The 13,280-nt window shown below is 38.4% G+C and overlaps 1 protein-coding gene across 1 annotated transcript; it reads right to left on the bottom strand.

Moving 5' to 3' along the window:
• Positions 1 to 260: 260 nt before the first annotated feature.
• LOC129242440 (alanine--tRNA ligase, mitochondrial-like) lies at positions 261 to 5,284 on the bottom strand. Its single transcript, XM_054879069.1, has 12 exons — positions 5,082 to 5,284; positions 4,855 to 5,028; positions 4,653 to 4,798; positions 4,390 to 4,593; positions 4,183 to 4,327; positions 3,969 to 4,108; positions 2,915 to 3,906; positions 2,674 to 2,830; positions 1,231 to 1,516; positions 940 to 1,160; positions 680 to 881; positions 261 to 622 (listed from the first exon to the last, which is right to left on the bottom strand). Exons 1-12 carry the CDS (start codon positions 5,247 to 5,249, stop codon positions 416 to 418), a joined length of 3,042 nt encoding a protein of 1,013 aa, XP_054735044.1. The 5' UTR covers positions 5,250 to 5,284; the 3' UTR covers positions 261 to 415.
• Positions 5,285 to 13,280: the final 7,996 nt, after the last annotated feature.

Here is a 13,280-nt window from a genome sequence, read left to right as displayed (position 1 = left end):
TAAAACATTTCTCTCAATTAAAAATAAAAAAACAATTTCTATTGAAAGTTTTTGCTTCAGACCACAATGTATACAGTGAGCCCAATAGTCAAAACATAAAAATTATACATTCTTATTTGACAATTCGTTTGAATGTATGTGTTGAACCTTTTCAATAGGTGTAATAGAAAAAATTTTCATTACTTCATTTCATTTCATTACTTTAAGCAAACAACTAACACATATAAATCACTTCACGTACAAATTATCAAACAGGCATGTTGTATACTTTAGTTCAGACAAATATTTTTATTTGATTTTTTTTCGTCTTATTCTATAAAAACCCAAATTATTTATTGGTTGAGAATTGTTTTGAATCTCAAATAGGAATTCAGCTATATGCAAGTATTTTGCAAATTTCAAATTAATACTAAAATCACAACAAAATACGTTTAAACGCAAAGTCATTTGCTCTGGCGAGTGCCTCCTCCAATTGTTCTTCGAACTGCGTAGACACTTTTTTACCCTTCATATTGCACACTTCTGCTGAATTCTGGCCCTTTGGTGCAGCGACTTGTGACTTAAAAACCAAGGCGAATTCCCTTAACCATTGTTCCGCATCAAATTGGTCGCTGATAAATTTCTATCAAGAGAAATATTGCAGCTATAGAATCATAAATATATTTTATTTTCGAGCTACCTTGGGAACACAACAACGTGCTTTAACAATGCCCTCACACATACTGGCCACGAGAATCGGACGATCGGGGCATAGTTTTGTTGCTCTTTGCAATGGCACCTCTTCGACCAATACTGAACTTCTGATGTAGTGCACAATGAATGGGTGTGTCTCCGTGGTTTTTTCTTGAAGTAATGTTTTCATTTCCACCTCAACAAATTCCCTACAATCGGAGACCGTGTGTGGTCATTGACAAATGTAAAAATTGATAAATTTCTTACTTTAAAGTTGTGCGTGTGGTTTCCTTAAGCTTTTTCAATATATCATTGATACGCTCCAGCGTATCGATTTTAAACGCATATGGCAAAACCACTTCCGTGTGTAAAAGATTATGGCGTATCTTTTGTAATTCGATTTCTGTAGCGTTTGTGAGCTTATCAGTCTTAAATTGCTCATCCAACATATCTACACGATGTTGCAAGAGCGCTGCTGTTTTTAAAGCCTATAAAAAGAGAATACACAATAAATTGCAAATGTATAAAAATGTATGTAATATAATAATTTGGCCATACGTTTTCCGCCGCAGTTCCAGCCACTGCTGTAAAAGCAAATCGTGCGCGGTTGGTTTGCTTAAGGTTTGTAATAGTGAAATATTCCAATTCGTGGGTGTTTGTGACGTGGGTTCCACAGCACAATTCCTTTGAATGTAATTGAGGATGTTCGCATTTTATGCTAATCAAACGCAAGCCAGTCTCTGGATATATTTCACCAGGCACCATAGTGATGTCGTCTTGTTGCAATACATCACTGGCATTTATAGTCGTCACATCCACTGGCACTTTCGAGTTAATAGTCTGTCTATTGGTTTAAATTGGAATGCATATATTAATTTATATACTATATACGAGTATGTATATACTTAGTTCTGCCATAAGTTCTGTTACAAGTTAAGTCCGTTATAGATATTAAATTATGATACTTTCTTTAACGGAGTTAGCTTAATCATGTAAATATTAAAAAAGATTTTAATTTCCAATTGAAATGGTCATCGTTTGGTTTTACACAAGCCTTGAAGCGATTAGGCCATTTAGCTATGGCAGCACGCACGGTTTCCATGGATATTGACGTAGCTGCTCGAACAAAAGATTGTTTAAGACTCTCCAAATTTCTGTGAGGCCTTCGACAGGCCATGTTCTCCAATTCTGACACAAACTGTGGTACAATGGATTCAAATCTGGACTTCCAGACGGCCAATCTTTTGCGGCTATAAGCCCCGGAGTATTGTTTTTAGCCACTGCTGGGTGGTTTTTGCCTTATGAGATGAAGCGAAATCTTGCTGAAAGATCCACAGCTCTCCATTGAAGAAACTACTACTCAACTGATTCACCAAGTCTTCTAAGACATCCCCGCGTACAATTTTGCCCCGGTCTTAGCGCCTTTTTCGCAGAATATAGCGCCTTTACAAGAACCAAACTAAGCCCACTCATCTAACACCCCTCTCCCTCTGCAACCAACCTGGCGGCACAGCAAGTTTCCAGAGACTACCATTAGGTGAACTAGACGAAGACGACCGGTGATTTACACTACACTGACAGGGATAAGTATACTGCTACAACAACAACAACACTACCAAACCATTACGGAGGCTGCAACAACAATTTTGCGCCTTTATAGCATAGATTTTGTGGTTTTACTTATTAAAAACTACTTCAACAGTGAGTCTTATCATCTGAGAAAAGAATATTTTCATGTCGCCGAAGAAGCTGCTTGCATCTTTCGAATCTAATTTTCTTCAAGCGCGTTGTCAAAAGATTACCAGTTAAGCGACGGAAGGCTTTCATGTTGAGATTATCTTTCAATAGTCTTGGTCGATACATTCATTTCCCTGGACGTGATTTTCTGCTTTCTAAGAGGATTTATGCGAAGTCTTTCTCGAACGACTTTTTTGTCACAGAATTTATGGCAAGACTAAGTATATGCGATTATATAAGATTTAGCTTTAATTTAGAATTTACCCAATTAAATCCTCTAGGCGAATAATATCTTCCTTTGTTATGCGTTTATCAATTATGCCTACTTCCAGCTTGCAATTGTCACTTGTGACGGCACTAGAGACCTGATATGTTGTCTTTTTGAAGAGCGTCCGGATGGCCCCATTTAATAAGTGTGTTGCTATAAAAATAGAATTATATAAAATTTTATTCTTTTTTTTATACGTGACGTAATTTATTCAACCATTAAGATTGTGTTACAAACCTGTATGATGGCATGCAGTCATTTTACGGTGATTAACATCCACCAAAATATGCACATGAGCACCCGTCTTCAATATGATCTCCTTTTCCACTTTCGGCAATTTACATACATGTACAATGCAATCATTTATACATTTTACTTCCACGACCGGCAGTTGGTGGTTGATAGAATCATTCGTTTCACTCGTCAATTGGATTGCACCGAAATCCCCTTGCTGACCGCCGGATTCATAATAAAAGTTGCTGACGTCTGTTACAATGTATAACAATTCCCCTTCGGGCACTAAATTATTCAATTTCACTGTGTCCATTTCCGCACCCCGGTAAATCATGCCAGTAACCTGAGCCAAAAGAGGGGGAATATTGTACTTTTTATCATCTACATCATATTTGTAACAGTATTTCCAACTATTATCGGTGGGATTCAATTTTTTGGTGAACTGCATTATTGCTTCGATGTCACGTCGTTGATTGGCGAGTTTATCTTCGCTACTGGCATTTTGACCGTTTAATGAGGCTTTCGATTTCATTTTAGCATTTGTTATTTCAGCGAGATAACCATGCAAATCGCATTCCATGTTTTCCAGCTCCGCCAGCTTTTTAAAGTTATCTTCAGTCAAACCATAAGTGTCAGTAAGCTTGTATAGAAATTTACCAGGCAACACATTATTTTTAAAGGTTTCTTTTTGCGCGTGAAATTCCCGGTAGGCGGGTACAAAACCGGGACACTCCATCAAGTCAATATCCTCCAAGTTAGGGAACTCAGTTAACGCCTCAACAAATGCTTTCGAAGAGCTTTCTCGCAGCGCCTTAAAAACTTCTTGTTCGTGTGCTATTAACTCGAGTATAGAATTCTGCTTGTTATACATTTCTGGATATGCCGTGCCTATCGTCTCTACAACTATTGGTATAAGTTGCGACAATAATTTCTCATTTGCAAATATGTTTTCGCTTATTGTAAATGCTTTGCGCAGTACTCTTCGAAGCTTTTGACTAAACCGGAAAGAAAAAAGTTTGATTATTTTATATTCTTATTTTATACTTAGTATCAATACTTTTGATCCGGTAACATGCCATCTGCCAAGCATGTCGTAATCATACGAGCATGATCTGCCAAAATTCTGTACCCTGTGTCCAAAGCAGCGATTTCAGTACCAGTTGGAAAAATGCCCGCGTAGTGGGGAGCGTTTGTAATCTGAATGACGTATGATTAAATTTTATCAGCTCTTTTACATTTTTTCTTTGTACTTTTAAAAAATGAATACACACCTTCTGAATGGTTTTGAAAATCGGCGTGAATAGGTCCGTATCGTAGTTGGATGTTTTCTGTTGTAAAATGGCAGTCAATCGCTCAAACCCCATACCAGTGTCTACATGTTGTGCAGGCAATTGTGTAACAGATCCATCTTCGTTCCTAAAACAAAATACTTGTGCACTTAGTATATATATATTTTTTTTTAAATATATTGTATTTACCGATTGTATTGTATAAAAACTAAATTCCACAATTCTGTTAAATCTGGCTTATCTGCATTAACGAATTTCGCACGTTCGTGACTCTTGCTTACAGTCGGACAATGGTCGATGTGTATTTCCGTGCATGGACCACATGGGCCAGTTGTTCCCATCTCCCAGAAGTTTTCCTTGCAGCCAAATGGCAAGACACGTTCAGCGGGAAATCTATATCAAAGGTTTAGTTATAATTAAACTAACGCGCTTAAATCTTAATGAATACCAACCCCAAACTGCGCCAAATCTCGAAGCATTCCAAATCGGCAGGCAAACCAAGTACCTTATCGCCTGCAAAATAAGTTACATACAACCTACCAGGATCAATATTAAATGGGCCACGTAAAAGCTGGAAAGCCATTTCGCAAGCTTCTCGCTGTTGATATAAAACTTCAATAAAATATGTGAAAATAATTACATTGTATAGAATACCTTAAAATAATCTCCAAACGACCAGTTTCCCAACATTTCAAAAAATGTGTGATGATAGCCATCTTGTCCGACCACAGAGAGATCATTATGTTTGCCACCAACTCGAACACATTTCTGTGAATTGGTTACACGGGGATAGGGCGCTTGACTCTTGCCCAAGAAAACCGACTTAAACTAGAAATACCCTTAAAGTGGTATGTGTTTATTTATAGTTATTCAATATCTACTTGATTCATGCCCGCATTAACAAAGGCCACAGTGGGATCACAGAATGGCACTACCGGACTGGAACGTACAAATTTGTGGTCATGATTTATTGTAAAGTAGTCAATGAACGTTTTGCGAATTTCTCCTGAGGAGAGCACGCGTTGTAACTTCTTAGCTGAAGAATACATCACGATCCACCAGCGCACATCGAATTAAATAATGATTTTATAATCTACTGTTTGTTAATTTTCACTTTTATTACAAAAGCCGGGACGAACACCACTCCGAAGTAATAACCCAATAGCAACATATTCAGTACCATATGTAAAGTCGCGTTGCCAACTAAGTGTAGGGGAAATAACATATGTTAAGAGTTTATCGATATTTTTTACTTAGTATTCTAATGCAAAAAATTAAATATCTGTTGCATATTAGATGAAAAGTACTGTAAGAAAATTAAACAAAACATGTGTCCGTAGAAAACAGCTGCTTTTGTTTGCAAACTGTTAAATAAAATTGGTCTAATGAATTAAAACTTTGTTATCTGAGCTTGGCATGTAGAATCACGGATATGGCTCATCAAATTTATTTGCAATTTGCAATGTGCACTGCTGAAAAAATTCTACATTTAATTTGGATCCATTAATAGGATTCTGTGTTTAACGTTAAATCTATAATAAGATCTTCATTTACTTCGAGAACACCCCGAACAGTATAAAGAGTACACCAGGAAATAATCATCTTGCTTTCACGTTTACAGGAACTAGCACCTAAATTTGAGAAATTAAAACAAACACGCGAGTTATAAATTTTAAATTTAAAAAGTGATCTTAATCTGAAAAGTTTAATAAACAAACAAAAATTCTTCACAATAAAAGGATATTGCGACTAGAGAGAGAAACATATTTTTTTCAAATGGAGGAGGATTTTTAATGAAGACACTGCTTCGATGAAGCCACTATTGTATATTTGATACAAGTCCTTGATATTGACGAACTCATTAATAACAGAGGACTTCCGATTAGCAAGGCTAACATTTGTATGACACCGCCACGATTTTAAGGATGAAATGTTCACTAAAGTGACATAGGTGAGAAAAATTAAATTGTCTTGCCTAATTTTATGTTTTATTAAAATGGAGTTCGCCTCACATGTTTTTTTATTTCCTAGAAACACCAGTTAGCTATTTTTATTTGTTTACTCTTTGCTTCATTTTCAAATATGTTTCTACAAAAATCTGTTGACACAGGGTAAACTAGTTAAAATGTTCATATTTCTTACCTCAATTTTTTTAAATTTCATATGAATGGCCCTATTTATTACAGAGTTCGTAAATACTTATCATTGATGAGTAAAATATCCCTCATTCAGCTGATAAAAACTCAATTCAGTGCATTTTGTTTTGAGTTTTTCATTTCTGCTTAAAACCAAACAAGAGAGCATCAGTTATTTTTTGAAAGAACGAAAAAATCATTTATTAACATTCCTCTTTCGACATTCTTTTAACATGCGCTCTTTGAAAGCATCAACCGAATTGAGTGTTCGCTAGCTTATTCTCTCCTCGCAGATAATTTAAAAATGATAAACTCTCTTCAACAATAGCAATCATTTTGTATGCTCAGTGAGTTTTCTTTGAAAGCATCATTTTTTATCACTCTTTTATATTGACACATTTTCCTACTTGAATTTCTATCGCCGTTAGTTTTTATTAAAGCATTTTTGTGGCTAGTTTGCGTTTGCACGTGTTTCGCGTGTGTAAAAAGTATAAAAAATGGGCAGATTTTCTAGCTGTTTATCAAATTGAATGAAAGTTTATTCAAAAGTACAGATTTTGACGAACCGAACGTGGATCAGTCTTAAATAATATATTTAATCGACTTTCATTAAATTCAATGAACCTCAACTTTTATGAATTTTCTTTTACTTTCTTTCTTTGAAATTCTTTGAAATGTTTATTTTCATATAAGTTTTATTTATTATTTATATTTAGAAAAAATAAATGAAATAAACTTCACTATTCTTGCAAAGTATTACTTTCATTAAATAAAGCAGAAATTGGTTAGGGTATGCTTGAAATGCATATTTATAATTGAGCAATGCCAAAAGGGACAATATTGAATATCAAATTACTTATCATTGATAAATTCATATAAACTTGAGCTCAAATAAAGAGCGCATCATTTACAAAACTCGGGGGATGAAAACAAAACGAATGCTCACAGAACGACGAGCACTCTTTGTATACAAACAAATGAGTAATAAAAGTGTTTGAGGAGTTTACGCAAGATAGATCCTCTCAATGATTTACTCAGAGAATATTTTGTATGAGTTGTATTGCTTTTGGTGATAGCTTGAAAGAGTAAACGCATAAACCGATCGTAACCAAATTTGAAACACGAACTGGATACCTTACCGGGATGGTCATAGGCTAAAAAATATTTTGATATATATAGGGGGCGTGGCACCTCCCATACAAATGGAGTTTTTAACAGGCCGTATTTCTGAAAGTATTTACGTTAGACCACTGAAATTTGGTAAGGGGTTATATGACATTAATCCTTACCACATCCACAAAAACTGTGTGTAACGAAAAAGGGGGCGTGGTACCTCCCATACAACTAGAATTTTTAACAGTCCGTATTTCTGGAAGTATTTACGTTAGACTACTGAAATTTGGTAAGGGGTTATATGACATTAATCCTTACCACATCCACAAAAACTGCGTATAACTAAAGAGGGGGCGTGGCACCTCCCATGCAAATGGATTTTTTAACAGTCCGTATTTCTGGAAGTATTTACGTTAGACTACTGAAATTTGGTAAGGGGTTATATGACATTAATCCTTACCACATCCAGAAAAACTGTGTATAACGAAAAAGGGGGCGTGGTACCTCCCATACAACTGGAATTTTTAACAGTCCGTATTTCTGGAAGTATTTACGTTAGACTACTGAAATTTGGTAAGGGGTTATATGACATTAATCCTTACCACATCCAGAAAAACTGCGTATAACGAAAAAGAGGGCGTGGCACCTCCCATACAACTGGAATTTTTTATAGTCCATATCTCCGGAAGTATTTAGGCTAGGCCAATGAAATTTGGTAAGGGGTTATATGAGGTTAATCCCTAACACCTCCAAGAAAACTGAGAAAAACGATAAAGGGGGCTTAGCACCTCCCATATAAATGCAATTTTTCATTGTCCATATCTCCGGAAGTATTTGGGCTAGACAACTGAAATTTGGTAAGAGATTATACAAGGTTAATACCTAACACCTGCATGAAAACTGGTGATAGCTAGAAATAGGGCGTGACACCTCCTATACAAATGGGATGTTTCATGCTGCATATCACTGGACGCATTTATGGTAGAATATCAAAAAATGGTAAAAAGTTTAATGAAGTTAGTATTTAGTACTCCTAGAAAAAATATGAGCTTAGAGAAAAATGGGGGTTAGCCCATTTGATATAGAACAGAATTTATATTATCAATGATAGAGGTATTGCTGAATTGAATGCATTCTCTTATTGGTAAAGCTTTATCGGTAAGTAAACAGTCTAGCAATCTAACCAACTCATGGCCAATTATATGTAGCCTGCTCCAGAGTTGGCGCACCGAAAAACCTTTTTATTTATACTCAAAATAATATAAGAAAAAATGTCGTATATCCGATCGTTTTAAATAATACCTAAACTGACTTAAAAAAGCTAAAGTTGTTTTATTTACATAGCATACTTTTTGATAGAAATGTGGGGTGAAACCCACGGGTATAAGCTAGTTCGTTTATAATTAACCAATACTTAAGGTTCGTTTTAGTTAGAAACGGTATTACATCTTTTCCAAAGAAGCGTTTTCAAAACAGGCGAACATTTTTTTTTAGATATTTTTTCAGTTATTGCCAAGAACAATTTAGAGAAGCGAATAAACTAATCTCGAAAATCATTATCAATATCAGAGAATAAGGACAATGTTTTACATCTGAGTTCCCAGATGCCTAATAAACAGCTTATTCTTATAAAGCCACAGCCAGAATGCGTTTCACTTGTACAAATTGTGCTTTAACCGCTTTTACATTGGTTCGACACACGAAGTGTAACCAACTTCAGACCGCTCTCACAGCGGATGCACTGGCATCAGCTGTCTGTTAGTTGGCTAAATGAAAGTCCAGAGTATTGTTTACAAGCGCTCGGGACCATTTTGCTAAGAGTAAACGCGAAAAAAGAAAATCAGTAATGGATTTCAAATCAGTAATGGATGGTGTAGAAGTCCACGCAAGTGGGGAAAGTTACTACTCGCCATTCACTTGGGAGTGGCCAGGATGATTCTTCTGCATATGCTTCAAGCAGGTCACAACGTCCGGGACTAGCCCACGTATCCTCTGGGTAGCTTCCGAACACCCGCTCGGGAGTGAGCTAACATGAGACACTGCCATTCAAGAGATGCGATAGACGGGGCAAGGCAAGAAAACCATAGGACCTTGTGTCGTCCACTACAGCTGCCATGTAAAGGAGCGCATATTCGGTGTCGGATTTGTTGTGGGAGAGAGACTTCGTCGCCAAGTACTGTCGTTCACTCCGGTGGACGATGCGACCAAAGATTCCTTCTGTTTCCTGATCGAAAAACACGAAACCAGATTGATTATGTTGTGATAGATAGAAGACACGCTTCTAATGTATTAGATGTACGTACGATCCAACATCACGGGGCCCAACATCGACTCGGATCACTACCTTGTTGCAGCCAAACTGCGAACTCGACTCTCACTCCTGCTCTCAGAGAGTTCTGCCCAACAAACTAGCATGCACGAACAATGGAGCAACATTTCTCGTTCTCTACGTACCGCCGCCTAAGAAGAAATCGGATTCCGGCGAGCCCGAAAAAACAGTTGGTACGACGAGGAATGTCATGCAGAAAGAAAGGATGCCGCCTATAGAGCCACTCTGCGATCGGGCGCAACGCGAGCCATGTGGGATCGGTACAGAGAGCTAAGAAGAAGAGGAAGGAAGGAAGAGAGACGTGTTATCCGAAAGAAAAAACCAGAGGCCGATATATGGGAGTGCGAGGAGCTTGAGATGTTGGCCAATAGGAGCAACGACCGAAAATTCTACCAGAAAGTTCGGCGACTTGCAGAAGGTTTTAAGACCGGGGCGTTTTCCTGTAAGAACAAAGACGGCGATCTGGTGACTGACGTACAGAGCAATCTTAAATTATGGAGGGAACACTTCTCGAACCTGTTAAACAGTGACAGCTGTGCATGTCACAGAGAATGTGAAGATCCCGATACCCCAATCGTTGACGGCTTTGTTGTTCTTTAGCCGCGTTATCGCTATTCTCACCTCGTCATGGTCGGTTAGCGGAGCGACAAGCTGGTAAGGTGCATGCATCAGGTCCTATGCAAAATATGGTCGGATGAAAGCATGACAGCCGATTGGAGTTTAAGTGTGCTCTTCCCAATCCATAAGAAGGGCGATCCTGCAATTTGTGCCAATTACCGCGGGATTAGTCTTCTAAATATCGCATATAAGGTTCTAGCGAGCGTATTGTGTGAAAGGCTGAAGCCCACCGTCAACCAACTGATTGGACCTTATCAGTGTGGCTTCAGACCTGGAAAGTCTACCATCGACCAAATATTCACAATACGCTAAATCTTGGAAAAGACCCATGAAAGGAGAATCGACACACACCATCTTTTCGTCGACTTCAAAGCTGCATTCGACAGTACGGAAAGGAGTTACCTGTATGCCGCGGTGTCTGAATTTGGTATCCCCGCAAAACTAATACGGCTATGTAAGATGACGTTGCTCAACACCAGCAGCGTCGTCAGAATTGGGAAGGACCTCTCCGAGCCGTTTGATACCAAACGAGGTTTCAGACAGGGTGACTCGCTGTCGTGTGATTTCTTTAACCTGATGTTGGAGAGCATCGTACGAGCCGCAGCACTTAATCGCTCAGGCACAATATTTTATAAGAGCGTACAATTGTTGGCGTATGCCTATGATATTGACATCATCCGCCTTAACAACCGCGCTGTTAGTTCTGCCTTCTCCAAACTGGATAAAGAGGCAAAGCGAATGGGTCTGGTGGTGAACGAGGACAAAACGAAGTACCTCCTGTCTTCAAACAAGCAGTCGGCACCCAAGTCACTGTTGACAGTTATAATTTTGAGGTTGTAAAAGACTTCGTTTATTTAGGAACCGGCATAACACCGATAACAATGTCAGCCTTGAATTCCAACGCAGAATCTCTCTTGCCAACAAGTGCTACTTTGGACTAAGTCGGCAACTGAGCAGTAAAGTCCTCTCTCGACGAACAAAACTAACACTCTACAAGGCTCTCATCATGCCGGTCCTAACGTATGGCACAGAAGCTTGGACGATGACAATAACCGATGAGGCGTCGCTTGGAGTGTTTGAGAGAAAGATTCTGCGCAAGATTTTTGGACCTTTGCACGTTGGCAGCGACGAATATCGGAGGCGATGGAACGATGAGCTGTATGAGCTTTACGACGACATAGACATAGCGCACCGAATAAAGATTCAGCGGCTACGCTGGCTGGGTCACGTCGTCCGAATCGATACAAACGCTCGATGCGGTACCAGCTGGTGGTAGCAGAGGAAGAGGAAGGCCTCCTCTGTGTTGGAAAGATCAGGTGGAGAAAGACTTGGCTTCACTTGGTGTGTGCAACTGGCGCCGGTTAGCACGAGAAAGAAACGACTGGCGCGCTTTGTTAAACTCGGCCAAAATCGCGTATGCGGTTATAGCGCCAATTAAGAAGAAGAAGAGAATGGATTTCAAGAGTGTGATTGCATTATATTTGGGTCGAAAATCACCACCACCGATTGTTCGTTAGCTCAAGCACGTTAAAATAAATAAAGTTTTTGTTTATGGCACCATTACTCGTTTCAATGATACTGGTAGCGTCGCGAAACGTCCTGGAGGTGGTCATCAAAAGACTGTAACGTCACGTGATTTGTTCAAAAAGTGAAGAATTGACTTGAGCGAAATTCTCGACGAATTGTTAATAAAATAGCGAAAGAACAGAGAATATCTGGCCTTAGCATTCCCAGCTTACTGAAAAATGATCTCAAAGTCAAGACTTACAAGATCCAAAAGTCACATGATCTCACACCAAAGCAGCAACAAGTCAGACTAGACAGAGCGAAGGAGTTGCTTCGAGAAATTTTTCAAATTAAGCAATTCGTAAACACCCAAAACGATAGGGTTTATTTGACCGCCCGTTCATACGAGAATTTGAGTCATCGATTGGCCACCAGCAGGCAGCACCCGCCACAGGTAATAATTTGGGCTGCTATAACAACAGATAGGCTCTCTTCAATCTTCATCGAGCCTGACGTCAAGGTAAATGCGAAATATTATCAGGAAAGTATTCTGGTGGTTGCTTTGAAGCCGTTGGCAGACAAACATTTCGGTGGTAGACCATGGACGTTTCAACAAAACTCGGCACCGTCTCACAAAGCTCGAGGGAATCAAGAATGGCTAAAAACGACGCTCCGAACTTCATAATGTCCATTCAATGGCTCTCAAATTCACCAGGCGCGAATCCGATGGATTATTCTCTTTGGGCCATTTTGGAGAGCAAGGTGCCAACTAGTTTCCAGGCGCTGAAAAAAGCGATTGTCCACAACTGGGCCAAATTACCTGCTAGTCATATTCGGGCTGCTTGCGATTCCTTTCTGGACCGTTTCAAGGCCATAGTCAAGGCAAAAGGTGGTCATATCGAGCAAAAGTAAACTGATTCTTAATTTTGTATTATTTTCACATATAGTATTTTTTACTTTGAATTGAATAAAAGTACTTTTCCCAACTGAATTTATGGCCGTTTTAATTGGTTACACTTCGAGTGCCGGACCCTGTATTCAATTTGTCATAACTGCCCAATTAGACAGTAATTGTCCTTAGGCTTCACATTTTCATAATGAAATTGCCTATAATTTTAAGATTTTTAATTATTTTGTTTTTACAAAGTTTGCCATATAAAAAGAATGAATAAAAATGAACAATATTAAAAGAAGCTTGAAAGTGTCCTTTTTCTATTTATTTCAACCGTTGTAACTTAAAAAGTTACGATATCCGTAGAATAGTAGTTTTATTCACTGAACTTCGCTCATTTTCGTGTTCAGCGACCCAAAGTTAGTCTAAAAACATTTTCGTCGTGTTAACTAGCGTTATCATTATGCGATTCTATTAAAAATTGGTA

Source organism: Anastrepha obliqua, chromosome 3 (assembly GCF_027943255.1).
Source record: "Anastrepha obliqua isolate idAnaObli1 chromosome 3, idAnaObli1_1.0, whole genome shotgun sequence".
NCBI lineage: Eukaryota > Metazoa > Arthropoda > Insecta > Diptera > Tephritidae > Anastrepha > Anastrepha obliqua.
The sequence above is the reverse complement of the archived record's forward strand: the minus strand, read 5'-3'. Positions and strand labels throughout refer to the sequence as shown.